Raw genomic sequence first — 12,571 nt, forward strand, 5'->3', positions numbered from 1 at the left:
ACCAGGAAGAGGCTCCTGGCTCCTGGCTTCGGATCGGCCCGGCTCCGGCCGTTGTGGCCAATTGGGGAGTGAACCAGCGGATGGAAAACCTCTCTCTCTCTCTCTCTCTCTCTCTCTCTGTAACTCTGACTTTCATATTAAAGAAAAAAGCAGCAGCAGCTGGATCAGAAGCGGGGGCAGGGCTGCCAGAACTCCGGCCACCTCCACCGCGGGATCCAGCCACTGATTCCAGATGCAGGCGGCGCCAGCACCAGCGCCGCCCACGGCACCACAGCACCCGCCCCTCAGCCTCTTGGCGTTATCTTCAGCTTGGAGGAAAAACAACACTCCGAATGATGCTGACATTCTATCTATTTATTTAATGGAAAGGTTGTAACTGTGGCCGTACAAGCAGAGGAGTTGGGGCTGGGGGTCCCATTATTGCCCTGAGCAGCCTGGGAGACCAGCCTTGTGGGTCCTGCACAGCCCCTGCCCCGGATGCACGGCCGGGCCTGCGCCCCAGTAGCTCTGCGTTCCGGTCCAGGCTCCCCAGGGCGGGCACCGGTGCCGGAGTCAGCGGCCAGGCTCTGTCCATCGAGGAGTATCAGCTTCCGGGGACACTTTCCCAACTGGAGTGGGGTCTCTGGGAGTGGTCAGAGGACCCCCCCACCACCTCACCCAAATGACAGCTGGGCCCACCCCGCCCCACGGGCCCATCGTGATCTCTCCCCGTGGAGTGGAGTGCGTGCAGGCGGCCCCTGTCCGCATCAGCGGGCAGCGGGGACTGGAGTTCCTCGCGCCCTTGCGAAAGTGCTCTTGCCCAAGGCTGGGCGGCACGCACCGAACTTCTCCCCAGCAATCCCCCAGCCCTCTGTCCTCATTCTGGAAACACCCGCGGGGCGGAGCTCGGGCCGCGCTGCCTTTGCAGAGCTAGGGTCCCGGCGACTGTCCTTGGGCGTCCAGGCCCCGTGCTATGTACAAGCGTATACAGGCAGGGCGCGGCCTCACAGGGTCGACGCCAGCTTCCGCTTGGTGCTCTCGCTGCACCGGTTCAGGATGAGGTCGGCGCTGGGCCGCGGGGGCACCGCGGGCTGCGGCTTCGTGCTCTGCGGCCGCGGCTCCTCCTCTGCCGGGAGACCGCACGGCCCGGTCAGAGCCCCGCCCTGACTCCGCCTCCCGCGCTGGCCCCACCCTTTCCTGCCCTGACTCCGCCCCCAGAATCCATCCCCGGTCCCGCCCTACCCTGCTCTCTAGGGCTCCTACCTGTTCAGGCCCCGCCTCCCCGGCTCCGCCCCCAGAGCACGTCCCTACTCTCTAGGACTCCCGCCGGCCCTGGCCCCGCCCCAGAGACCGGCCCCGCCCTCGCGGTCACTCACGCAGCGGGCTCCGGGCCCCGCCCTTACCCTGCTCTCTGGGACTCCCACCGCCCAGACCCCGCCCCAGAGCCCTGCCCGGCCCCGCCCCCCCGCCCTCGCCGTCACTCACGCCGCGGGCTCCCGGCACCGCCTAACCCTGCTCTCTAGGACTCCCGCGGGCCCAGACCCCGCCTCCCCTGGCCCCGCCCCCGCCGTCACTCACGCAGCGGGCTCCGGGCCCCGCCGTTACCCTGCTCTCTCGACTCCCGCCGGCCCAGGCCCCGCCTCCCCGGCCCCGCCCCCGCCGTCACTCACGCCGCGGGCTCCCGGCACCGCCTTACCCTGCTCTCTAGGACTCCCGCCGGCCCAGGCCCCGCCTCCCTGGCCCCGCCCCTGGCCCCGCCCCCGCCGTCACTCACGCAGCGGGCTCTGGGCGCCGCGCTGGCCGGGCGGCAGCAGGCGGCGGCGCTGCTGCAGGTAGCGCACGCTGTTGCGGCGGTAGGTGTCCTGGCTGAGGCGCTTGCGCGCGCGCTGGTGGATGCTGTGCGCGTTGCGGATGGACGACCTGGCCGGGGCGGGACGGGGGAGGCTGTCGTCGGGCCCCTGGCCGAGGCCGCGCGGAGGGGCCCGCCCCTGGACCCCGGCCGGCTCACCTGCGGGGCGGCGCCCCCCGGCTCTTGATCTGGCGCTGGGCCTGGGTCAGGTCCTGCCCCGACTTTTGCAGGAACATGGACGGGAAGTAGCCAGTGACGTCCTCCTTCCTGCAAGAGACGGCCCTGGTGGGCGCCAGATCCCAGCCCCACAGACCTCGCCCCTCTCCCTGGGCCTCTGGCCTTAAAGGGAGACCCGGGCATGATTTTTTTTTTTTTTTTTTTTTTTTTTGGTCATCGTAGGCATTTCTGTTAACTTTCTGAAGACCTCATCAGGCGCTGGCTACTAAGATGGAAACCGAGCCCAGTGGGCTTGCGCGGAGGTGGGGGCAGGGGTCGCTTACCTGACCACCCACCAGCCGTCCAGGAGTTTGTGAATGACCTCGATGGCTTCGCCCTGGGCCAGGGACACTTCGTCCTCCTCCACGGCGGTGTAGGCTTTGATGGTGACGTAGGGCTCACCTGGTGCAGGACAGGGGCCCAGGGCATTGTGAAGGTCTGTCCACCCCGTGGGGGCCCGAAATCCCCTTCCTTTCCTTGGGGGTGGGGGACCCAGGCTTCCCTCAGCTGCTGCTCTCTCCGTACCCCTGGGCCCCTCCTGCCTCTCCCCCAACCCTGCCACAGCCTTGGAGGGCAGGGGGCACCTGCGTAGTTGGGCTCTGGGTCCTCTGGCTCGTCAGGACTGTCCAGGGGCTCCAGGAAGGACGCGGGGACCCAGCCACGCTTGGTCTTCATTTGACAGAACCACCAGCCTGTGCCAAGTATGCGGGGGGGGGCGGTAATGAGGGGCAGGGCTTGATGCCTCCCTCGCCTTCGGGGTGGTGGGGATGCCTGGACACAGACACAGTCGTCCCCAATACTCAGATTTGGCGATGGCACCTCCACCACGCTGGACACCATGATCATCACCCCTCCACACACACACACACAGGCTCACACATTACAGCTGGGACCCCTTTGCCCAATGAACAGTTTGCACCCCCTGGGGCAAATTTGGGGGGGCAGGTTCAGGGCCCCCGGAGGGACTGAAGCGCCCCCAGTCTTCCCTCACCCACCCCTACAGGTGGGACAAGCCAGAAGAAGGCCAGAGCCTTGGTAGGAAGCTCAGCCCACCTCACTCCCAGCACCAGAGGAACGGGACCCCAAGCGGGGTGGGGAGGGGGCGGGGGCCTGACCACTCTCGTTCTTCTCCACGACGTCCACCACGTCCCCCGTGGCCATGGCCATCTCCGAGGGCGAGTGCTTCTCGTAGTTGGCGATGGCGCGATAGGTCTGCAGAATGATGGGGCCCGTGATGTCTGTGGCAGAGGGCAGGTGGGCGGGGTGAGCGAGTGCAGCGGTGCGGGGGGTCCCCGGGGGCAGGCCCCAGGGACTGCCAGCAGGGCTGTGCACCCAGGGGTTGGGGTGGGACGGGGGGGGGCACCCTGCAAATGAAGGCAGCAAATGCACTGGGCTGTGCGCGCCCCTGGATTCATTGAGCACCTAGTACATTCCAGACTCACGCGGGGGCTGGAAGCAGCCTCTCACAACACCAAGGTGTGTGGGATCTCCTGGGGGCCTCACATGAACACAGACCAGCCCGGATCTGGGCCTGGCACCTGCTAATTCTCACCCTGGCCCTGGGCTTCCCAGCTGCGTCTCAGCTACACCGTGCCTCGGTGTGCCTAGCTGTCCAATTGGGGACCTCAGCACTGCAGTGCCCACTTCCTGATGACCCCATGAACCAGGGCCTGCGCTGGCGCCGTGGCACAGCGAGTAAAGCTGCCGTCTGCTACACCGGCATCGCATATGGGCGCCGGTTCGAGTCCCAGCTGCTCCACTTCCCATCCAGCTCTCTGCTGTGGCCTGGGAGAGCGGTAGAAGAAGGCCCTAGTGCTTGGGCTCCTGCACCCACATGGGAGACCTGGAAGAAGCTCCTGGCTCCTGGCTCTGGCCTGGCCCAGCCTTGGCTGTTGCAACCGTTTGGGGAGTGAACCAGCGGATGGAAGACCTCACACTCTCTCTCCCTGTCCCTCTCGCTCTGTAACTCTGCCTTTAGAATAAATAAATGTGCTCCCTAAACGCCAGGGGTTAGGAACAACCGCTGTACAACCAAGACTGGGAACTGCCATGGCCCTGAGCCACTTCTGAAGAACCCTGGCTCCCCATGCCGGCTCAGGGCTCAGGCGTTCGGCCACAAGCCTCTCCGCTCTGTGCTGGGCTCGGCAGTCACGGGGGTGAGGAGCCCCCTCTCACGCCCCAAAGAGCCGACGCCTCCAGCGTTAACCCAGAGCCTCACAGCCCGCCCTCGGCTCCGGGGTGGTCCATGGCCACCTCCCCCAGCCCCGCCCGGCCGCCCCGCCCCTTCCCTGCCACATTGCTCCTCTCCCTCCCCAGCCGCGCCCCCTCATCTGCCTCGTTGCTCCTCCCGCAGCCTTGCCCCCTGCCACATCGCTCCTCCCCCAGCCCAGCCTGCCTTCTTGCTCCTCCCCAGCCCCGCCCCCTCCCTTGCCACGTTGCTCCTCACCTCCCCACGCCCCGCCCCTCTCCTGCCACGTTGCTCCTCCCCCAGCCCCGCCTGGCCACCCTGGCCCCCGCCGTGCCTCCTAGCTCCCCCAGCACCGCCCCCTTCCCCAGCCCCGCCCTCCCCTACCTCCTAGCTCCCACCCCCGAGCCCTGTCGGCCCCGCCCCTGCCTCCTAGCTCCTCCTCAGCCCCGCCCTCACCTGCCTCCTAGCTCCTCCCCAGCCCCGTCCCTTCCCTGCACGTTGCCCCTCCCTAGCCACGCCCCCTCACCTGCCTCCTAGCCCAGCCACAGCCCCGCCCCCTCCCTGCCTCCTAGCTCCTCCCCAGCCCCGCCCCTGCCTCCTAGCCACTCCCCGGCCCCGCCCCTCACCTGCCAAGTTGCTCTTGGCGTCTTTGGACATCAAGTACGTCTCCGGCTTTTTTGCCCTGAGAGAGAGCAGAGCACGCAGCCTGGTCAGCCGCCGGCCCTCCCGGGGGTAGACGCGCGGAAGGACTTACCGCCGAGAGGAGCCAGCGAGTGGACCAACGAGGGGAGGGGGCCCTGGGGAGCGACTGTGACCCGGGGGCAGCCGGACCCGGGCCCTGCGCCCCGCCTTGCCGGGGAGGTACGAGACCCGCGGCGTCCCCAGGCCGCAGGGCCAGCGCGGCCGCTCCTTGGGGTTGAGTTGGGGTCCCGCCCTTTCAGCCTCGTGCCCGGGGTGGGAGGAGGCGGCCACTCACTGGCTGTCCGCGGGCAGCTTGAGGTCGTCCGGACGCACCTTGAAGAAGTTCAGCAGGTGGGGACAGCGGGAGATCTTGACGGGCAGCGCCATGAGCGCGCCGCAGTACTCGGTGAGCGTGCCCTGGCGGCTCTCGGCCGCCCGCTGCCCGTCGAACCACCTGGGGGCTGGGCGGGGGCGCCCGAGAACCGGTGAGCAACACCCCCCCGCCGCGCGCGCGCGCGCGCGCGCGCGCGCGCAAGGTCAAGGTCAAGAGCGGGCTGGTGCCTCGGGCAGGTGCTCACCTGGGAGGTGGGGGATGATGCGGCTCTCCGGGTTAATTTCCCCTGCTTCGATGGGGAACATCTCTTTCAACATTTTCTAGACGTAAGAGAAGACCGGAGGAGATATTCCTTAGGACAACCCCTGCGCCCCAGCGGCTGAAGCCTTGGGGTGTCCCGGGTCCCAGCCAACGGCAGGTGCATCACCGTCCTCACATCGCCACCGCCAGGCCGCGGCGGGTACTACAGCCTCCCACAGCCTCCCCACCCTCCACCCTGGTCTGTGCTCAGCCCACCAGGATCCTCTCCCGGCTCTGCTCAAAGCCCACCCTGGCCCCCTGGTTCCCTCGGAGTGAAAGGCAACAGCCACACCGTGGTCTACAAGACCACCCCCTCCCTAAGGGGCTGGAGCTGTGGCGCAGCAGATTAGGCTGCCACCCTGTATGACTGCGGGTTCAAGTCCCAGCTGCTCCACTTCCAATCCAGCTCCCTGCTACTGTGGCTGGGAAAGCAGCAGTAGATGACCCAAGTGCTTGGGCCCGGGAACCCACATGGGAGACCCAGAAGAAGCTCCTGGCTCCTGGCTCCTGGCTCCTGGCTCCTGGCTCCTGGCTCCTGGCTCTGGCCTGGTCCAGCCTTGGCTGTTGTGGCCATTTGGGGAGTGAACCAGTAGATGCAAGATCTGTCTCTCTCTCTTTATAACTCTGCCTTTCAAATAAAGAAATAAATCTTTAAAAAATATATAACCTAGTGATGGTAATAAAAGCAAGGAGGCAGTGTGCTGAGGCCACGTATGTGTGTTGCTCGCCAGTGCTGCATGTTTCCCGGCCCACGTGTGTGCGTGTGTGTGTGTGTGTGTGTCCGCACGTGTGCAGTCACCCAAGGTCAGGTATGCAATTAAGGGAGCCTTCAATTTATCACCTTTTATTTCCTTTTAAGAAAAAGCCTTCGATGGGCAGGTGTTTGGAGCAGAGGTTAAACTAGTGCTTGGGATGCCCACATCCCGTATTGGGGTGCTGGGCTCAAGTCCTGGCTGCTCCACTTCTGATCCAGCTCCCTGCTAACTCAAACCCTGGGAGGCAGCAGGCCATGGCCCAAGTGCTTGGGCCCTGCCACCCACATGGAAAGCCAGATGGAGCTCCCAGCTCTTGGCTCTGGCCTTGCCCAGCCCTGACTGTTGAGGTCATTTGGGGGAGTGAACCAGCGGCTATTAAGATCTTCCTGTTAGGCCAGCGCCGCGGCTCACTAGGCACCAGCACACCGGGTTCTAGTCCCGGTCGGGGCGCCGGATTCTGTCCCAGTTGCCCCTCTTCCAGGCCAGCTCTCTGCTGTAGCCCGGGAGTGCAGTGGAGGATGGCCCAAGTGCTTGGGCCCTGCACCCCATGGGAGACCAGGAGAAGCACCTGGCTCCTGCCATCGGATCAGCGCGGTGCACTGGCCGCAGCACGCCAGCCTTGGCGGCCATTGGAGGGTGAACCAACGGCAAAGGAAGACCTTTCTCTCTGTCTCTCGCTCTCACTGTTCACTCTGCCTGTCAAAAAAATAAATAAATAAATAATCTTCCTGTCTCCCTGTCACTAGGCCCTTTAAATAAATAAAAAAGTTAGTTTTCCAACATGTTTGGATGCAGGTAAAACGAAGGCGCCTTGGCTGTGGGCTGGGAAGAGTTGGTGTTGGGCGGTGCGCAGGACGGGGCGGGGCCGGGCAGGCGTCCCCGCCCCCGCCGTGGACTCACGTGGAACTCGTAGATCTCGGTGAACCGGCGGTAGATCACCTTCTCGGACAGGTCCTGCCACTTCACCAAGAACATGTACACCTGGGGAGAGGCCCGCACGCGCCCTCGTTCGGCTTCCGCGGCTGCGGTGGGGGCGGGGGCAGCCGGCTGTGGGGCCGCGGGGGCCACAGATAGGGCGCTAACTCCGCGGCCTCAGCACCCCCTTGGCACTCGGGGGCCAAGAAGATGGGCCTCTCAGAGGAATCCGAGGATAAGCGGGAGGAGCAGGGGCGGGGCTCGAGGGTCCCAGGGGTCAAACGGCAAAAAGGCGCCAGCCTATCAGGCCCCAGCCGGATGCTATGGGGCTCCCAGCACTGGCCTGGCCCAGCCCTGGCTGTTGCAGCCATTTGGGGAGTGAACCAGTGGATAGAAGGTCTCTCTCTCTCTCTCTCTCTGTCTCTCTGTCTCTCCCTCCTCCTCTGTCACTCTGACTTCTAAATGAAGAAAGGTCTTGGCACCTGGTCTTCACTATTCCACCCATGATGGCAGGCGGGAGACTGGCCGGCCCCTGTGTTGGTGTCGCTCCCCTGGCAGGTCGAAAAGCTCAACATGGGGCCAGCTCTGTGGCGCAGCGGGTTAACGCCCTGGCCTGAAGTGCCGGCATCCCATATGGTCACCGGTTCAACTCCTGGCTGCTCCACTTCCGATCCAGCTCTCTGCTATGGCCTGGGAGGGCAGTAGAAGATGGCCCAAGTCCTTGGGCCCCTGCACCCATGTGGGAGACCCAGAAGAAGCTCCTGGCTCCTGGCTTCGGATTGGCACAGCTCCAGCTGTTGTGGCCAATTGGGGAGTAAACCATCAGATGGAAGACCTCTCTCTCTCTCTCTCTCTCTCTGCCTTTCCTCTGTGTAACTCTTTCGAAAAAAAAAAAAAAAAAAGCCCACCAGCAGAGCTGCCTGTGCAGGCTTCCCAGGGACACACACAGCTGATCAGGGAGGCCTCCTTGGAGGAAGAGGCCCGGGATCTGTGTTCTGGGCTGCAGAGCGGAAACCAGGCTGGGGCCGGGAGCCGAGAGGGTGAGGCTGGGCAGCGCCTGGGCCAGGCAGTCATCCCAGGGGGAGGCTGTGGTGCCCGGGCTCGGACAGACAGAGCAAGGCCCGAGCCCCCGCCCCTGCCCCCACCGCGTCCTCCCCAGGCTGGGCCCCGGATCCACTCACGTAGTGCTGGCTGGGGACAAAGCGTTTCTCAAAGCCCAGCAGGGCAATGTGGCGGATGAAGGCGTCCCCCATGGCTGGGCAGCGTTTCCAGGGTGCCTGCCGTCCCCGGGCCAGGCCCTAAATACCCCAGAAAGAGGAAGTTCCTTCCGTCCTCATCTGTGCGGGGGATGGGCAGGAAGAAGGGGGCCTGGCCGGCTTTGCTTCTCCTTTTGGTTTCTGGGGGGTGCAGCCACACACAGGTGTGCAGCCACAGCCTGGCTGTGTCCTCTCTGTGGCCTACCAGGCCCCACAGGGGCTTTTTCGGGGCGTGGCTTGCCTGTCTCCCAGACTCACCTGCTACTGGCTTCCTCTCTCCAGCCACACTGGCCTCTGCTGTTCCCGGATATGCGGGCAGCCCCTAGCTCAGGGCCTTTGCTTGTGCCATGCCCACCCTATTTCTCCCTCCCTCCCTCCTTTCCTACAAGTCTCTCTGCTCAGATGTCACCTCCTCCGAGAAGCCTTCCTTGCTCACTTCACACTGCCTGGTTCCTACCTTGGTTCTCTCCAGCAGCTGAGAGGTGACAGCAACCCTCTTTGTCCCCATCTGCATGCAATGGGCCCCTCCTACACTTTGGTCCTTGACTGTGACATTTGCCCGGCAAGCACGTGGATGCCCCCAGGGGGGTGTGGCTGAGGGCCAGACACTGCGCTGGTGCTGATTGAGACCTGAGTTCGAAACCTCACAGCGGACTGTTTTCCCCTGAGGGAAGAAAACTCTGCAAGGAAAGGGGACTTGGGACAAAGAGGGGACAGAGACTGCAGGCCAAGGGACATCCAGGGGACACCCTGCTCTCTGTATCTCAGGGCAACCTGGTAGCTCAGAGGTCACAAAGCTCCTCCAAGGTCATGGGCGGGCGGCCGCAGACCCCACCTGCACAGGCGCCCAGCGCGCCACCTCCTTGTCCCCGCCGGAACTGAGTGAAAGCGACCGGGGCCACCTTGAGGGCCAGAGCCAAGGATCCCATGATGGAGAGATCCAAGCGATGGCAGCCAGCTCTGGGGGTCCTTCGAGACCTTCTGAGGGTCCCGGGGGGCAAGGCTGGGGTCCGCAGAGCAGAAGCCAAGGCTGCTGGATGAGTCTTCACATGATGGGGTCAAGTTCAAGGCTGCCCGTATGTTCGATTATCTTGGAACTATGGGGTCCACTCCCTCTGCACCCGGCCGGTGGGTGGCTCCCCCGCCAGGAGGGACGCGGCACCCGCAGCCTCCTGTTCCCTCTACCAGCCCTGGGGCAAGGGCATCCTCTGGTCACTTCTGGTTATGTGTCCAGGATGGCCCCACGCAGGACACACGGGTTCACAGGACGCTGCTGCCAACCCAGTGCCAGGGCCAAGGGTGCGGGCGGGGGGCAGGGCACATTCTGCCGTTGCTACACCAGGCGCTGGTGTGGGCAGCAGGGGTGGGTGGACGATCTCTGGGTGGCCATGGCCTTTCTGAAGGAGGCTGGTGGTTTCCTAAGAGGGTTTCCTTTACACCACGTGGGATGCTGCACCCCCACATCAGAGTGCCGGGTTCGAGTCCTGGCTCTGCTCCCCATTCCAGCTCCCTGTTCACGCGCACCTGGGGAGGCAGCAGGTGACGGCCCAAGCAGCCGGGCCCCTGCCACCCACACGGGAGACAGGCATGGCGTTCCCAGCTCCTGGCTTCCATGTGGCATTCGGGGAGTGAACCCGTGTGTGTGTGTGTGTGTGTGTGTGTGTGTGTGGTACGTGACTCTCCCTTTCAAATACAAAAGTGGGGGACAAACAGGAGCTGTGGGTGGGGAAGGGGCCGGGGAAGACTCAGCTGCAGCTGCCCGAGGACCTGACTCGGCCCTGGCGCTTCCTTCCCCTCCCCGGCGGCCTTGGCCTTTCCATCCTTGCAAAACTCCAAGAGCCAGACCGCTGGCCCCGCCCTGCCCACAGGCCCCACTCACACCCCTGCCCCGCAGAAGGGCAACAGGCAGAGACGCTGATGGCTCTCGTCTGAACTTACCATGACCTCTGCCAGCGGGGTTGCAGCCCTCGGGTCACGTAACCGTCCAGCTAGGAGACGCCTGCACCCCTCGTCTCATCCCAGTTCTGCTGCCCCAGGAGACCCAAGGTGATGGCCCAAGGGCTCGGGTCCCGCCCTGCCACCGGGTGGGAGACCGGGATGCAGCTCTAGGCTCCCAGCTTCCGAGGATGGCAGCTCTGTCTCTTGAATTAAAGAAACAAAACAAAACACTGGGGTCCGTGTTGTGGCGCAGATTAAGCTACTGCCTACAATGCCAGCATCTATAGGGATATTGGTTCGAGTCCCGGCTGCTCCACTTGCAATCCAGCTCCCTGCTAGTGCGCCTGGGAAAGCAGCGGAGGATGGTCCAAGAGCTTGGGCCCCTGCACCTGCGTGGGAGACCCGGAAGAAGCACCTGGCTTCAGCCTGGTCCCATCCCGGCTGCCGTGGCTGGCATCTGGGGAGTAAACCAGGGGGTGGCTACTCTCTTTCTCTAACTCTGCCTTTCAAACCAATCAATCTTTAAAAAAAGATACAAAGGTGAAGAAAGGAGGGAATATATAGGAGAAAGGTTTTTTTTTTTTTTAAAGGGGAGAAGATAGAATTTGTTTAGCCTTGATATATATATATATATATATATATATTTTTTTTTTGACAGGCAGAGTGGACAGTGAGAGAGAGAGAAAGGTCTTCCTTTGCCGTTGGTTCACCCTCCAATGGCCGCCAAGGCCGGTGCACCGCGCTGATCCGATGGCAGGAGCCAGGTACTTCTCCTGGTCTCCCATGGGGTGCAGGGCCCAAGCACTTGGGCCATCCTCCACTGTACTCCCGGGCCACAGCAGAGAGCTGGCCTGGAAGAGGGGCAACTGGGACAGAATCTGGCGCCCCGACTGGGACTAGAACCTGGTGTGCCGGTGCTGCTAGGCGGAGGATTAGCCTAGTGAGCCACGGCGCCGGCCCTAGCCTTGACATTCTGACATGTGAACGGCAGATCCTAAGCAGTTAGCAAAATGATAAGACTTCTAGTTACCTGTCCCTGGGACGGAGAATCCCCCGCCCCGGTGGGCGCTAACAGGAAGTGCTCACTCTGCCTCTGACCCTCTCAGGGAGGTGATCGGTGCTGGTCACCTTCATTCCCCCACTTCACAGATTAAATCATTGAGGCAAAGAGCAGCAGCTAGGTTGCCAGAGCTGGGGCGTGAGCCCGGGGAAGCCTGAACCCTTGGCCTTGAACCCTCTGAGGGGTCTTCCAAAGTGCATTATGGAAAAGCTGTGTGGATTTCCAATGACTTTTTGCACCAAAGACTTAACCTTTGAACTCTATTTTCTGTGAACTTAAACCTGCAGCAGCCAGGGCTGGGCCAGAGGAGCTTGGCACTCATCCGGGTCTCCCAGGCTGCGGCCCCGCTGCCTCCACTACCTCCCAGGCCCTCCAACTAGGATCGCAGGTGTCCCGAGACGCCCGCCCCTTCGGCTCCCATGGGAGTAGTGGTGACTGGGTGTGGGGGGCTCCCGCAGGCAGGAGGGGAGCAGGGGCTTTCCCAGTGTGGCCCCGGGACCCGGCCTCTCTCCAGATGCCACCTTCTGCACCCTCTCAGACCGCCTGGCCTTTCCCTCCACCAGGAATTCCCCAAGGCTGGGCAGTGCACACAGGGTGCATGGGCCCGGAGCTGCCGTCACACCAGGAGGCCTGCCCAAGGTGGCTTCTGCGGTACGTGTCATGTCAGGGCCGGGCACCCGGGGCTGGGACAAGCCGGCTCCCTCCCTCCGTCTCTCTTGGAGAACCCAAGCCCCTCCTGCTGCCCCTTCTTGAGTGACTAAAGCCCAGATCCCCCCAGGCAGGCTGTTGTAGCTTCCTGGGCCGGGAGGTGCGCCACCTGGCCTCAGTGTTCTCATCTGCGAAATGGCACTAATGACTGTTCGTGAGCCACGTGCCAGGATGGGCAGATGCTGGCGGTCCTCAGACGCAACCTGGGCAGGGGCTGTCCCCAGGGGGCCGGGGAGCACAAAGTGGGAGGAGGGGAAGGCAGGCTAAGGAGTCAGGCAGTTTCCTGCTCCTGAATGGGGAGGGGGTGCACTGCAGTGGGGCAGTGTGCGGTGGGGGACTGGGGGACTTCCTGGACAAGGTCAGGCTGATGGGGTGGGGGTGGAGAGGAGAGG

At 63.7% G+C, this 12,571-nt stretch overlaps 1 protein-coding gene across 3 annotated transcripts; it reads right to left on the reverse strand.

Moving 5' to 3' along the window:
• Nucleotides 1-333: 333 nt before the first annotated feature.
• NCF1 (neutrophil cytosolic factor 1) lies at nucleotides 334-8,554 on the reverse strand. Of its 3 annotated transcripts, NM_001082102.3 has the most exon segments (11): nucleotides 334-1,105; nucleotides 1,754-1,899; nucleotides 1,988-2,095; nucleotides 2,329-2,446; nucleotides 2,629-2,736; nucleotides 3,160-3,282; nucleotides 4,859-4,914; nucleotides 5,209-5,374; nucleotides 5,492-5,567; nucleotides 7,203-7,283; nucleotides 8,399-8,542. In NM_001082102.3, coding segments are annotated over 11 exon segments (1,176 nt in total). In that variant the 5' UTR covers nucleotides 8,471-8,542; the 3' UTR covers nucleotides 334-983.
• Between the last annotated feature and the right edge of the window lie 4,017 nt (nucleotides 8,555-12,571).

Source organism: Oryctolagus cuniculus, chromosome 19 (assembly GCF_051225735.1).
Source record: "Oryctolagus cuniculus isolate XC-2025 breed Fujian yellow rabbit chromosome 19, ASM5122573v1, whole genome shotgun sequence".
NCBI lineage: Eukaryota > Metazoa > Chordata > Mammalia > Lagomorpha > Leporidae > Oryctolagus > Oryctolagus cuniculus.